General features: G+C 41.1%; 1 protein-coding gene across 1 annotated transcript in view; it reads left to right on the top strand.

Moving 5' to 3' along the window:
• Window positions 1-15,190, top strand: part of cntn4 (contactin 4) — a 50,489-nt gene that overhangs the window by 17,641 nt on the left and 17,658 nt on the right. The window contains exons 7-11 of the mRNA XM_084705775.1: window positions 1,367-1,469; window positions 1,810-1,994; window positions 5,532-5,671; window positions 8,376-8,505; window positions 9,507-9,657. Coding sequence (XP_084561901.1) covers window positions 1,367-1,469; window positions 1,810-1,994; window positions 5,532-5,671; window positions 8,376-8,505; window positions 9,507-9,657 — 709 coding nt within the window. The remainder of the gene's footprint in view (window positions 1-1,366; window positions 1,470-1,809; window positions 1,995-5,531; window positions 5,672-8,375; window positions 8,506-9,506; window positions 9,658-15,190) is intronic.

Raw genomic sequence — 15,190 nt, 5'->3', positions numbered from 1 at the left:
CAAAAAGGGGTCACTCTGAAGGGAGCCTGTTCAGTAACGAACATGTTTTTCCATGTCCCAGTATTTCTTGCAAAAGATGGAGGACACTTTGTAAGAAATTTTACAAATGGCATTTTGTAGCTCATCGTACATATGGCATTCGATAAAGGTTAGACTTATTAATAGAAATTAGGTATGAACAACCAGAATGAAATGGTGGCTTTAGGCCCATGAAAAATACGTATTTGTAAATTAAACAGTTGAAGTGGGCCAAGTGTTTTTAAAGAATACCAATGAAATGCAAATGTTTTTTTCTTTGCTAATTTCAGTAACTCCAGTTTTTTATGCTTTAGGCTGGCCTTATCAAAGCCTCTATGGAAAGGTCACATGTCTCTCTGTGATCTACATGTTAGCATTCTTGTCCCAGAAAGATGGATATTCGTTCACTAATTATTTTTTATTTTTTTCAAGCTTTCCCTGCTGCTCCCAACATTATGGACATTGAACTGTGATGTGCATAAATGATTTATCCCTTTATAGAATGGCCACAGTCAACTCCCTCATGTGTGAAGTGGGAGCTAAGAGGACTGTTGCCACTGGTGGTATTGCTAAATATTTTAAATATTTTTCCAGGCGTACCAATTTTCCAGATGTCCCAATCAGTCTGAGATGCTATTGGTTATGTAGTCAGTTATGCACAACAGATGCTAGTGGCTTAGGGTTTTAGGAGATTAATCCTCATAGAGATGTGTCCCTAAAACACATCTCTATTTAGTAAGTTACAATGTGCACAATATAAATGTTTTTGATGCTTTTCAACAAATCAAAAAGAATATGTCTTATTTTTAGATGGTTCCGTTTTCAACCAAAACAATCAAACCAGATATCTACAACCAGACATCAATGTGACATGTAAACTCTAATTACCAACCCCGTTGTCACTGGTCACATTTAGCTCATGTCCTCTATAAAAGGTTATGGTCTTACACCTGTCTCATGTACCATGGGCTTTAGTGCCATTGGGTATCCAAAAGCACTAGCCCATGGCGATAAGATCTGATTTAGCTATCAGACAGTGGGGATCATCCCTAGAACACATCTCACCACCAAATGAAACAAGACAAAATCTGTCTATTTCTTACACCTGAAAAGCTGGTTGTGTAAGGAAACCTCAAGACTGGATATCAGATTAAAGCAACAGCAGTGTGTGAGCAGAGCCTATGGAATGAGTGAACTGAGTTGAACCAGAGACTCGCGTTTGCATGGAGCAACTTGTTAGCTGTGTCACTGTTATCAATTACAGTACAGGACTCGACAGTAGGCATAATGTACATCACATTTTTTATTGGATTTCATCTCATTCTATACTGTGGCTTTCCCTTCTTAGGTGTGATGGGTGAATATGAGCCAAAGATTGAAGTTCAGTTTCCAGAAGTAGTCCATGTAGCCAAGGGTTCTACTGTAAAGCTGGAGTGTTTTGCTCTTGGAAAGTAAGTATGCTGTTGAGATTTAAGCATCTGTGTTTGACTTAACAGGGACTCAAAGACATGAAACGTGAAAAATAAACGCGTTTATTCTAAACACGCTGTTTAGAATAAACAGCGGGATACTTTTCATGTTTACATTTTTGCCTCAAACCCTTCTTAGTTTCAGGCTGGGATGTTCATCTGAGAATCTCATTACAGAGTGTGCGCTGAGGTTCTCAGAGATCATTGCTAGTTCAGCAGATGAACCAGTTATTCCAAGTATATTCAAATAACCGAGACATAGTATATACTTCATATACAGTACTAATTATCTTGTCTTGTTTGTTGATTTTCTTCCAACCAGCCCTGCCCCCACTATAAACTGGAGGAGAGTAGACGGAGTTCCCTTTTCCAGAAAAGTAGACGTGAGGAAAGCCAGCGGTGTCTTGGAAATCCCATATTTCCAGCAGGAAGATGCAGGAACATATGAGTGCGAGGCGGAAAACCCCAGGGGGAGGAACAGTGTGAGAGGAAAGCTCTCTTTCTACGGTAGGTGATCGAGGAGTACATTAATATTTGACCAGAGAAAGCTACATGTGCCAGAGTTGCTCAGACTGAGAGACATCAAAGGCAGACCTACAGTAACTGGTCTTAAAACATAGTCCATGTTAATGAACAGGGACTCCCTCACTTCGCATGAGGAGCCTTGTTTTAAGAGCACATCTGAGCGATTAGAGGCTGTCAGGCACGAGGCCACTGATATTTTGATCCAGATTAAAGGAATGATGTGGATGAGGCAGAGCCCTTGGATGTGACCTTGTTCATGAGCCTTGTATTGGGTTTCACCAGATGGCACAATGATTGACATCCAACTTGACTGGAGATCAAAGCTGTTAAATGTACTATACTTAGACCAGAGGCACATATGCCGCAGACCTCCAGTACAGTATCTGGATGGACTGGAATAAGGACAGTCTATTCAGTCAATGCTACTGTTGATAACTTCACTTAAGTCTGATTTTGAACTTTGCCTTGTGCTTGATAAGACTTTCCCCAAATCACGCCTTGGTAATTCAGATCCTTTGTCTTCCCAGTTCTGGACAGTTCTGCTTTCATTGTTTGTTGTTATTCCAGTGGTGGAATGTTTTGGGGTTATGATGGAAGCATGCACAGGGGGTAGAAGCTCTATGAGAGCCACTCTGGGGGATTTCTATTTCTGTAGTTACATTTATTCTGGACTTTCAAAAGGAGGGTCCTGACCCTCTGTTGTTCTGGTGGTAGTCATGTGCTGGCATTGTTCATACAAGACATCCTCCAAGTAAGTACCTGTAGGCTATTCGTACCACAGGGATTTATTTCTCCCTTCTGGAATTTTTCTCTGCTGTATACCTAATGACCCATTTACAAGAATAGCTCATTGGGCTCCCTGAATGTTTTATTAGACTTGTTGTTTCATTGTTTATTTTCTGCATTGATAGAAGGAACCTGTTCCCTTGTTGAAATTTGAGGTGAAATGTTTTGTATATATACATGAAATACAGAGGGGAAGAATATATTGTAGCTAACTAGTTGATAAGGTTAGTCAGGACTCAAGTGATTCATTCAAACAGACATATTTACATACAGTACACAACTATTTCTGCAGATAAATATTTATGATCTCTTTATTTATTTTTTCAAACTTTAACCGCTTTTTCCCTCAATTGGTTTTCTGCCCTGCGGTGAATAAGTCAGACTCTGACAGCTGTCACAAGTAACTCATTCTGTGTATTAAACAATTTGCCATTATTTATAACGCTCACGGCACCTTAACGTCATAAAACCCAGCAGCCATGTTGCTCGTCCTGTGAGCCACAGGGGCTGGTTTGTCTGTATTAGCTGCTGTTCTAGTCTCTTTTGATGTGGCTTCACCCCCCTTCCTCTCTCTCTGTCTGCCAAGCGATAAAAATCTGTAATCTTATTTTGAAGTCCCTTGGAATTAAGCCTTTGAGACATTTGTCAGCAGTGTGTGGAAATAAGTAAATCGATAAGTGTATCTGGTGTACATCACTGCAACCTGCAGGCATAAAACTTTGAAGACTGGCCTTCCTGTTAATTAGAGAAAGAAAATATTATTTTACACTGCTATTTCATGTATCGCAATCATTATCACGTATATGCTAATGTTTTTAGTGGCATTTTGTATTTTTTAAGGCATCAAGGTGTGAATAATAATCACACTTGTATATGACTAAAAGCAACAAATGCAATGCATTAGCTTTTATCTTCTAAAAAGAGGATATTGTTTTGATACTGCTTTTGGTTTAGGCATATGCATGCAGACTGTATGACTATATTTTACAGCAGAGACAACCCACTAAATAATTTTTTGAAATGGGATTATTGTAATGTCTCCTACAAACAAGGGAGAGCATACAGAATGTTAAGACTACACAAGGGATACAAATGCATCTGCTTAACTTATCAGTGCATTTATAATGCAGGTCTGTTCCTCTATCCCATCACATCCATCTACCTCTTAGCATCAGCTCTGGCTGATTTGAGAGACCTGAGATGCAGCCAGAGATGGGCTGCCCGGTCTCATTTGGTGAGTGGTGACTGAGAGTCGATACGTTCACAGTGGGTGAGGGATGAAGGGAGCGGCCTCGACAGTGGGGCGAGGAAACAACAACAATAGGGTCCTGAGAGGTGGAGCAGGCCCACTAGGCTCTTCTGGAAGATTGCAGTGGAATGGATGTGATGCTAAATGACTGGTGATAATGGAGGACATCTCACCTATCTCCTCTGGTGGCACTTCCATCACACACACACACACACACGCACACACAGGCATTAGTAATACCTAGACAGATACGCATACAAACACACAAACACAAGCCGCCCCCCCCCCCCCCCCCCCCGCTTCTTTCCCTCTCTCCCATAGAGTAAGAAAGGGAGGAAGGCTCCCTTTCTTACTGTATCACATACACATATGCACAGAAATACACAAAACACACATCTCATCGGATTTGGTTCACAGAGGTGCTATAGGGATACATTTGCAATTTCTATTGGATTTCCCACTGTTTCATCTTATATCATGTGGAGGTAAAGCTGATGCAGAAGCCAATTAGATCAGGATTTGTATGTACTATTACAGAGAAGTCACCTCAAAGGTCAGTCCTTGAGTGCGGTATCAGTTTGGCCTGTGTAATGGAAATGCACAGTCTGCCATTACTCTTGTCCTGACAATAGCCTTGTGTGATATAAGATGATAGTAGATTGACCTACACATCATCCAGAGCATATATAGCTTTTCAGATTGTAAATCTCACTAGTTGTATTGATAAACAGAGCGCCAACAACTGGGGTGTGACTAAATTCAGTGGGAATAAATCAAGTGCCCTATGCATGAGAAACTGTATGCTGAACAACACTCATTTTTTGTTTAAATGATGATGTGCCTTATGGCTAGAAGCCACCACACCCCTGTTAGCATCACGTTTTCTTGTTGCATTTTATGCAATGGCTGAGTGCCCCATGTCAAAGTGTTAACAGTTAATCATCCCCTCTCTAAATGAGCCCTTTACTAACATTGTGTAAAGCCTGATGGGTGAAAACATCCACCTTAAAGTCGTTGACACATTCACGTTACACAAATAAGTGTCAGAGTCAATGTCATCCTTTTAGGCTAAATGTGTTGTATGTTAAGGCTTTCGATTGAAGAACTGCCTAGTCGCTCTCTTGAAAGTCGTTGACTGAACTCGTTTGAGGCAAACTAACCCTTATTATCCTGTCCCGCCATAAAATCCTGTCGTCTTGAGACCAAGGTAGATAAGGTCATGATGTGTGATTGTCAAAACGTCCCATGATAGTTTAGGGGTAGTGACCAGTTACTAGGCATATTCTCTCTCCGCTGCAGCGGGGTAAGGGTTTTCTATATTTATGGACCACCTCTGTTAAGCTTGAGTTACTGGAGAGCTAAAAAATCTCACCCTGTACAAAGATTAAATGTTATAATGCAATTCACCAATGGCCAGTCCGCCCCTGGTTCACATACACTTCATGCTCACGCTCAACTAACTGTGATTGTTGTTCATTGTGCAGCCCCTCCCCACCTCATTGAGAAACCCCAGGACGTGCAGAAGCCTATTGACGACTCCTTGGTGTGGGAGTGTAAAGCAACTGGGAAACCCAAGCCCTCCTATAGGTGGATGAAGAATGGAGAAAATATAGAGCCTGTTGAGGTGAGTTTCTTACAAAGGATTGTGAAAGTGGGGCTCTCCAAAAGTAAGTTTACGTGGCAAAATGCATGCCACAGGTACAAAATTGCTGTGAAGTACTCATTTATATAAGGTTCACTCAAAATGTTACAGAATTGGGTTTGTGGCTGTAATAAGTGTGATATGGATATTATGTACTTCAGACTGTTTTATAAGGCTCCAATAGTCTACAATAACTTTACAACTGTTTTTAAAGGATCTCTTAAAGGATCCTGAACATCCTCAAATGTATGCTTTGTGTTGGCTTGTTAAAAGACTTAAGTTGCAAACAAGGCAACAATTTTATGCAAGTCTTGAAAGCTGGATGATGTAAGAGCCACTATAATCTTCTCGTGAATCTCTCTTTTAGAGTGCAGCCATTAATCCTGTACCACCAAAGAGGAAAAGGGAGAGCCTTAAAAACAAACTATGTATTCCCCTTCTCTGATTCCCCATACCTGCGACACCAACAGGAGCTCAACACCACTTACAGTATTTTGCATTGACGAAGGAGTTTCAGTCTACAATCTACTTATTTGTTCAACTCATTTTATTAGCGATACAAGTTCTGTGGTTGGAAGAAAGTATTCATTATGGTATTTGGGAAATAGGATTCGACATAGCTTAGAGTGATCCCTGGTGCTACGTGGCCAGGTTATTTGTAAGAGATTGATGGTAAGCACTCAGGCACAGCTTGGACGTAATAAATAAACAGACTTTATGTAAATTTTTTTCATTATACAAAATGGCCACAAACAAAACAGAGGGTATCGATCAAACCTTGGATGTTATATATGGAGTGGAAATGAGCGAAGCCTGTTTTATTGGTACCACAGGCAATGCTCCAAACAGCAGGGTCTCCTTTGCCCATAAAGTCAGATTAGGGTTGCTTTCAGCTGCGCATAATTAACAACCTGTCTAGCCATAGAACCACATTTTATTGTAAAAATCTTTACAAGTTCTGCCTAATAGTTTGTTTTGCTGGTTGGTGAAAGAACTCTCTGAGAGAACAAAGTCAACCCATGTGTTTATCTCCCAAAAATGCTTTATTTCCAAACTTTTTAACACCATAGTTTACATCTATAGTTTCACTGCACAGATCATTCGGCCATCTGTGTGTGATGCCCTAGAGAGTTCCTGTGATAAAAGGTCGGAAATGTTATTGATGTAATGTCTTGTGAACTAGAATTTCTATAAATGAGACACGAAGAATTAAGAATAATTAATACACTTGAATAAGCAGATTAATCTGCAGAGGTGTTAAACTGTATGAAATGTCACCATTAACCAGTGTAGCTCCATCAGTCTGATGAGTAAAGGTCAGGCGTATAAAAATAAATTACAGGAAATCAATAGACTTTTCTCATTAAGGCTATGATATTACCGCAGGTTAATTGAAGAGTTTAGTTTTGTGCATGCATTATATTGAGAGTGATAGTCTAACTCCGCACTACAGCATGCAGAGTATAGAAGTAATTTTGTACTTCTCACAGCTGCAATGCTAGCAGCGTAGTAACCAAACACAGTAGAGTGTGTGTTTGAAACCATTACATCAGTTGTTTGTTTACAACATCAATTGTTGAACTTCATGATGCCCTGCTACATATATCAAATAAAGGGACCTGGTCTTGTTGGCAGTGACATTGCCAATCATTTTCATTCAGCATAAGGCGTACAGATGGTCCCCCTAGGTACCCACATGAGAAACTGCTGATTAAAGAGGAACGTCATGCTTAATTAATAGCAGCCATAAACTGAGTCCTTTCTCCACACGGACAGATATACGCCATCATTTGCCTCTTAGTGCCAGAAGGCATATTCACCCTGCTCATCCAAAGCCACTGAGCATTATGGACGTTTAGAAGCAACCTGCTCAAACATAGGATTAGCTGGTGATGTTTCAATGCGAAAAGCCTCTCTTTTCATGTGACAGTACCTTAATCCCCTCGGTCTGGAGCAATGGAAAAAAAAACTTATGGAAATGTGCTCTAATGACATTAAGGGGGAGCATGTAGAAAACACAGGAGATCAAGGGCAACCTGGGGCAAAAATGTACACCAATGCTATGAGCCGTTTCTGATTTCCATGTGCACTGAGAAGACGGGATACCCTAACGTGCCTTAATTTAGAAAAATTACTTCCCTCAAGGATGAAATGGCTGCAGTAAGTGCTAAGCTTTTAGTGCATGCTCCCCATCTAGGCTGTGATAGCTTTGATGGGCAGTCACAACAGAGACTGTTCCCTGAGCCAGGTAGAGGGTTCCATCCAGAGACACGTTTGCTACACTGGGGTTTTACTGTGTACCTTACAGCATTAAGTGCTTGGTATGTATACGGCATACATATCAAGAAACCAATTTTCACGATGCAGTATACCTCTGATGTTAAAATATTCCTTTCATTCTCATCCCCTCCTTCGGCTTCCTAGGGGGAAACGGACCCCGTGGTGCAACCAGAGATATAAATAGGCCATGGTTTTATTTCACTCTCATAAACATGCAGATTGATTAGGGTCATTTTCTGCTCGCCTGCCTCCCTCCACCCAGCCCTTTTCCTCCATTAGGGATGAAAACCTAGATTTATTGCCATGTCCGTCACATCCAAACCATAATTCACTGGTATGCTGGCTGGGTGCTTTTATGCAAATTAGAAATGGGAATAAGTCTTACTGTACATCTCTGTATTTGCAGGAGCGCGTACAGGTGGGAAATGGGGCATTGTCAATCAGTCGGTTGACCCTGGCCGACGTGGGGATGTACCAGTGTGTGGCTGGAAACAAGCATGGAGAAGTCTACTCAAATGCAGAGCTCAGAGTAATAGGTAAGGCAAACCAAACACAATTTGCATGTGTGTATGTGTGTATATCCACGAGTAGGCTTCATTATAGTGGCTGCGCTGTTTGTTTCCAAGTTTGTGCTACAGTTCCTTCATTTTTCCCCACCAGAAAAATGACCTAGAGTCTCTTAATAATTGCTCTCTAATTGAAAAGCATTAATTATAAGATGAATGTGCTGGCGAGCCGATGATGTATGCCAAGGCAGCTCTGCTCACCAGTTTCACCCATCTGCCCTGTCTGGCCTGTCACTCTCTGCATAGGGCTGGCCTCAAGCTCTCACTCCCCATCCATCCCACTGCAAACCCTCTGATTGTTTTGGCATTGATTGGAATTAGACTCTACACAGCCAGAGTACCAGGGTTAAATTGAACGTGGAGGTAAAAATGTCATTGACAGTCCCTTGCAGAGAGATGCTAATTGAAGTGCTTTATAAAAGTAAGGGAGGAGGAACCCGAAGCGGTGGAAATTATCGTGATGAAATCTACATTAATTTCGGCTGAAATACTAAAGGATGTGACATTTTCCCTTAGTTTCTCTGCAGAAAGAAAAAAACAGTCGCTGTTAATTAAGAAGAGACGTTCCTTTGTTCCTCTTCGTTCATGCCATTTTGGCTGAGCATCACCCATACGTGGCTCACTTTGAAGTGGAGTGTTAAGTGTGGCTGTCTTTAAAATAACTGTGGTTTATTCAGTTGCTCTGTTCTGTAATTAAAACCTGCAGGGGTTACATAGATACAGTCCCATTTCTTAACTATTTTTGTTGTACAATATGCCTTGTACTGCCTGATTCTCTACAAGTAAATGTAAACCCTTAATATTTCCCCCTCTCCCCCTCCATACCCTGAACCACACCGCCCAGATCTTGCTGCATGAGATCACTCGGCACACAAAACAGAACAACACAGAACAACAATGAAGATTTACTATGTACATTAAAGAGAGAGGTGTATGGATACCGTTTTTTTTACACGCACGCTCTGTTTCAGCTGTCGCCCCAGATTTCTCCCACAACCAGCTGAGGACTCAAACCCTGGTGAGGGAGGGAGGAGACCTGCTCATCGAATGCAGGCCCAAGATGTCTCCTTGGGGTGTAATCTCCTGGAAGAAGGGCAATGAGGCTCTACAGGAGAGCAACAGGTACAGCTGTCATCTATCTCTGAATCACTGATGCTCTCTGGAAGGGTTTGGTTTATTTTGCCCTGAGGTATCATAGGTTTTGGTCAGGCACTGTACCCTTGAGGCTATGTTCATGTAGTATTGATAACAAGCCAACACGAGACACCCCAAGCTGAGATTATGTTTACATGGTCCTTTATTTGGGGCTGTATCATATTGATTCCTTTTGTCAGTGTTACCACAACCACTTTTTGACGGTTGGTATTTATCTCTCAGCTTTGGCAGTGTGAATGATCTGCAAACATCTGCAGCCTTTATAAAGAGCCACTGTATCTCATGACATACACTATAAGGATTATATTTAGAGTCTACCTGCATTGCACAACAAACAAAAAAACTGTTCAGTCAGTTGGAGAACTGACCTGTGGGTTCTGGTAATTGGCTTGGCCGTGGTTCGGTCAGTCTGTTCAAGTGTCCAGGCAGACAGCCTACCTGTCAGGGTGCTAATCAAGCACTTTTCGCCCTCTGTAGGGGTTGTAGGGCCACCAGACCAGTCACTGTCTGCTGACATATGTCCAAGCTTCTCAGGGACTGAGTGTGAACCCATCTCTGAGTGTTTGCGCGCGTGTGTGTGTGTGTGTGTGTGTGTGTGTTTGTAGAGAGACAGCCTTTCTACAGGCAGGGGTCACCCACAGGGAGTCACCAGTGAAGCAGCTAGTCTGACAGAAGGCCTGCGTACTCACTGTCTTGTCAGGGTTTACATATACACAAAGAAGTGTTGCTTGTCAAACAAACTGGTGGTACATTTGCATAGTGGTTACGCTGCAGGTGCCCTTCACCTTCCCTGTCTGCCCAGATGATGCTGTCTTCTATACAGATATTTATCAAGCGCTCCAATCATTGTGATAAAAATGCAGTGAGGGTTTTGTTGTTGCACTGAGTGATTTCCTATGTTTCTCTGCTGCAACACTGGTTTATGTCTGTTGGTTGATGGATACCATGGAAGTGCATGCTGAAATCATGCTGGATAGATGGCCGTGGCTCTGCTTCTTTGATATTCAGTTTCTTTTTTGTTGTTTCCTACCTGTTAGTGTTTTAGTGACTTGTTTCTGCCTATTAGTTTATTTCTAGGTAGCTGAACAGTATTTCTTTTTTATAATGAAAACAGCATTTGTTGAGATCCAGATTGTGTTGAGTCTTCATGCTCTCCCAAACATAATCTATTATAAAAATCCTTCAGAGAGGAAATATTTCTAAATACCTCAATATCGGTTTTGAAGTGGAGCCCTGGGCCTATTGGAAGTTTGAAATAAATCACTGTGCCTTTACTTTGCAAATGATATTCAGTTCAAACCACCTGGCCGCCTTTGACACAGAGGTAATTAAAAAGAAAAATGTGCAGATCAGGATTGCGGCTCATTTGTCCCAGGTTGTATTGTATAGATGAAAACTTGTCATAATGCTGGAGTGCATTGTCAATAGTCAGAACCCTGCCAAACAACTTTTCGAAGAACTGAACATACATGAATTGTGCTGACTATGACTTATCTATTTTTTTCTCTATCTCTCTAAATCTATCTCCCTCTTTACACAAATGCATGAATGAACATGAACATTTTGCAGATTGTCTTGCCTTGTAATCACAGGAAGTATCCTTTATTGTTGTCTTCAGAACAATACAGCCTCCTTTCAAGTGGGAAATAATTCTCACCTCCGTTTCAAAATTCACATCTGCACAGTCTATATCGTCCAAAAAGTTTGACTATACCATTAGCACGATGACTCTACTGGAGAGTAATCAATAAAACAATTATTGTTGTTTTATGTAAATATGTGTGTGTGAGTAAGGCGGTACACCTGTTCCGGAGTGTGTCTAATCAAAGGGAAGGATGGGTGGAAGCTTTGAACCCCTTTTGTAGAAGATTAATTGCCTTAATTGCGTTAGCGCTCTACAGTGGCTTTAGAGGGAGGGGAGACCGTGTCACCAGCTGGGTAATCCATCTTCATAGCAGCAGCTCTTTTTTCTGCAGGAGACCAGAGGAGGGGGGGTGTCTTATCTCCCCCAGACAAGCCTGCAGGGACAAGGTTTAGATGACATCAGCTGGAACAAAGCAGCTGAGAGAGCAGAGCAGGTCTTGCTGATGAGTGTATAAGTGGGCCATGTCAGACATGGACGGCAGCCGAAAAACATGCCGTTTCAATATGTCACTGCTGGCCCCACCACAGCAGAGCCACATAATCAACTGTCTCCTTATGAGTAGCCACTGGATGTGTTGCTGACCTCCTTTAATTTTCTGTGAATTAAACACAATCTGCCAGAGGTGTTAAGTATTGCAAACTTTACCCCTTAAGAATAAATACCCGTTATGAAAATGGAATGCATAACTTAGCTGTCATGGTAAGAGAACCATTATTTGGCTCTTTGTTTAGCTTTTCGCTCTATGGGGTAGAGAAAGATTGCCTGTAGTTTAATGTTTAGACACAACTTATGGTATGTTCTCTTAAAATATCTCAAATATAACAGCATAGAGCCACATTCTTGTACAGCTATGTAGAACATAGTTAGGAAATAAGAACATAAAACCAAGTTAATTTGCATTACAAAATGTGTCATGAACCAACAATATAATATATATTATGTCCAAATGAGTTCACTTAAAATATTTTTTTATGAATCCATTTAGGCTTTTGGGCTTTTGAACCAAAGGGTAAATAGAATAATTCTCCTCATGTAATGTAATTATGTGCTCACATTTCATTTAAAGAATACAGCTCTGACCTGCTTACTTAGACTTGCTTGAAGTTGTACCTTTTGTCCCATACTTCTCTGACGTCTAACATACATCAAGATGGCCAGTGAAATATTGTTATCACCTCATGAGTTGATGGTGAAAATGCTATAAATTGGCCCAGCAGGTCTTGTGTCTGGGCTGTTTTGTTGGCTCTGCAGCTGAATTTAGGGCAACAAGGCCCAAGGTAAGATTGCCCCAGTTCCAGTTCTAGCTATGCTTATGGCCCATCGGTATCTCTCCTGCAAAAGCAGAAGAAATGAGGATAGCTCTTACATAAATGAAGTGGTGTCACAGAGTGAACTCCATATAAAGGCCAAACTCCGCCAGCCCCATCACAAGGAGACATTTTGTTGGAAAGGAACTAAAAATAGATGTGTGTGGGGCATAGTAGAAAACATATGTTTGCTTACCTATATCAGATCTTACATCGTACACGTCTTTTGTTTAATTTAATTATTTGTGTCCAAATGTTCATAACGTGCAGAAACAGGTGTGCTATCAAAGCAGTTGTAATTCTCATCAATGGGAGGCCTGAAGACTATTTTTGTTTCATCATTTCAAGGATACATGCTGTTGCGCTTATAAAAGAACATTGTTTATCATGTATAAATGTCACTTCACATTTTTCCGCGTTGCATCTCTAATTTCCTGATTTGATTCTATTGGAACATCTGCTTGTGTGGGTGCTGTGAAATAGCAGATTGGAATATTGAGAGGTTGAGCAGCCAAAGAGACTTATCTCATTAACTCACCTTGAGGAGAGGACCACCACCTGATAGGTTCATGTTGCAGGCTGAGGCGGTTCATTTAGATTTTGCCCCCTGCTTCCCTGGGATTTGGTGTTGGCAGTAGCTGAAATTTCAGATGTAGAGGCACGGCCCTCCCTCCCACCTGAGGATGAGAGTGCCGGATGAGTGTTCCGGCCCCGGATCAGAGCCAGACCAGAGTACCCTGGCATCTCTAGACAACCACAACACGTTCAAAGGCAGGCACACACACACAAACACACAGACACAGCCAAGTGCAGCATTGCAATGATAATTATGTTGTTACTCCTAAAATGTTGAAAGTGCTGCAACAGCTGGATAGCTTTCTCCAAGTCAAAACATTAATGATTCAGATGTACTGTGGCTCTGTACAGTGGCTGATATAGTTCTAAGATACTGTTCCAGTCAAAACATTTGATTCATGACTTTCTTTGCTTCTATTGTCCTGTCCTCAATCATTTCATTTTTTGGAGGGAATACAATGTCTTGAGATATGCATCCACACCAAATGTGTCTGTAGTTTCATGAATCCTACTCTGTCTAGAAAATGTGTTACTATACAGAGCAAATGTTACATTGACTAAAACCAAATACATCTCAACCTGGAGCAAAAGTAAATTTCAAGATGTTTGCTGAGATTAGGTCAGAAACCTCTTTACCCAGCCACGTCCGATGTACTGCTCTATGGGATTATTTTTATCTGGGAGACTCCTGCTGATATCATTTTTCAAACTGAGAATCCGCCAGCACAGCACGAGTAATCCATCTTGGTTACCCTGACAATTTCTTTGGAACACGTGTGTGCTCTTTATTCCTGAAGGATACCTCAGCACATGAGGAAGAGATGAATAACAGTTGAAGAGAATAAACTGAGAGCGCAATTTGTGATTAAAGGAATCCTGTAGCAGAGGATCCATCCCTCTGTGGCCCAGGCAGATAAACCCTCACTCCTCCCAATGCAATTACCAACACAATCTCATCCTGTTCTACAGCCGGGCATTAAGACAATCTAAATCAACGTGCTTGATGAAGACAGCTACCTGTAATAAGCTGTGTGCTCACTGCGAAAATGAATTCAAAGACATGTATTTGTGCAGGAAGTCCTTAGACAATTGGAATTTTTGTGTTTATGAACAGATTGCATTTGTTGCGTTGTTATGGGTAAGAAGCAAGTAACAATTTAGCAGTCTTTTCATGCCGGAGGACATAATGTTCTTGATCAAGGTCTGCAATGACGTTTTACTGAGACTGTTAATTGAGATTGTTGTAGAAAGTACTTTCACAGTACATATTTTACATGCTGGCCTAGTTGAAAATGCATAGCACTTTCTTTTTTCTATTTACAGTACTGTACCATATGTTGTGTACTAGAATGTGTTTGTTTCCCAAACTAAGCATTCAGTATATTAATACTTACTTTGGAAGCATACCTGCCCTTTGGCTGTGTTTTATAACACTGGTTCACAATGGAAACCATAATGCTACCGAGTGCCCTAGGGACAATGGTCAACCCACAGTCAACTGAAAGAAAATGTCACTTTGGGATAGCCTGAAACGGACTCTTTCCCTCATGTTAATATAACTGAAAATGATTTAAAAAAAAGAATGTACTAAAAACCACTACCTGGCTGCCTATTATGATACGCTTCCTGTTCAGAGGCAAGAACAAACTAAGGCCTTACTGTCAATCATCCTCGTCACTTGCTCTGTGGAAGCTCTACCACTGTTGAACACTGACTTTCAATACCTGCTCACTTTGGTTTTGAAGTCTGATTGACAGAGGCATGTGATATAATAAGGAAATTCCTTTTCACAGTTGCAGAAGGTGCTTTCAGAACATACTGTACAGTATTGTCAGGTTTGTTTTATGTGGTTTAGGAGTTTTATGCTAAACTCCAGTGTTCAACATTTGTTTCTCCTGTACTTTAAAGTAATTTATTCACAATTAAACTCCTCAAAGACGTTTGAACGACTTTTCGGTTGGGGGGTAATGAG

Source organism: Hypomesus nipponensis, chromosome 9, assembly GCF_054491055.1.
Source record: "Hypomesus nipponensis isolate SF chromosome 9, ASM5449105v1, whole genome shotgun sequence".
In the NCBI taxonomy this organism is placed as follows: Eukaryota; Metazoa; Chordata; class Actinopteri; order Osmeriformes; family Osmeridae; genus Hypomesus; species Hypomesus nipponensis.
This window is presented reverse-complemented; position numbering and strand designations above follow the sequence as displayed.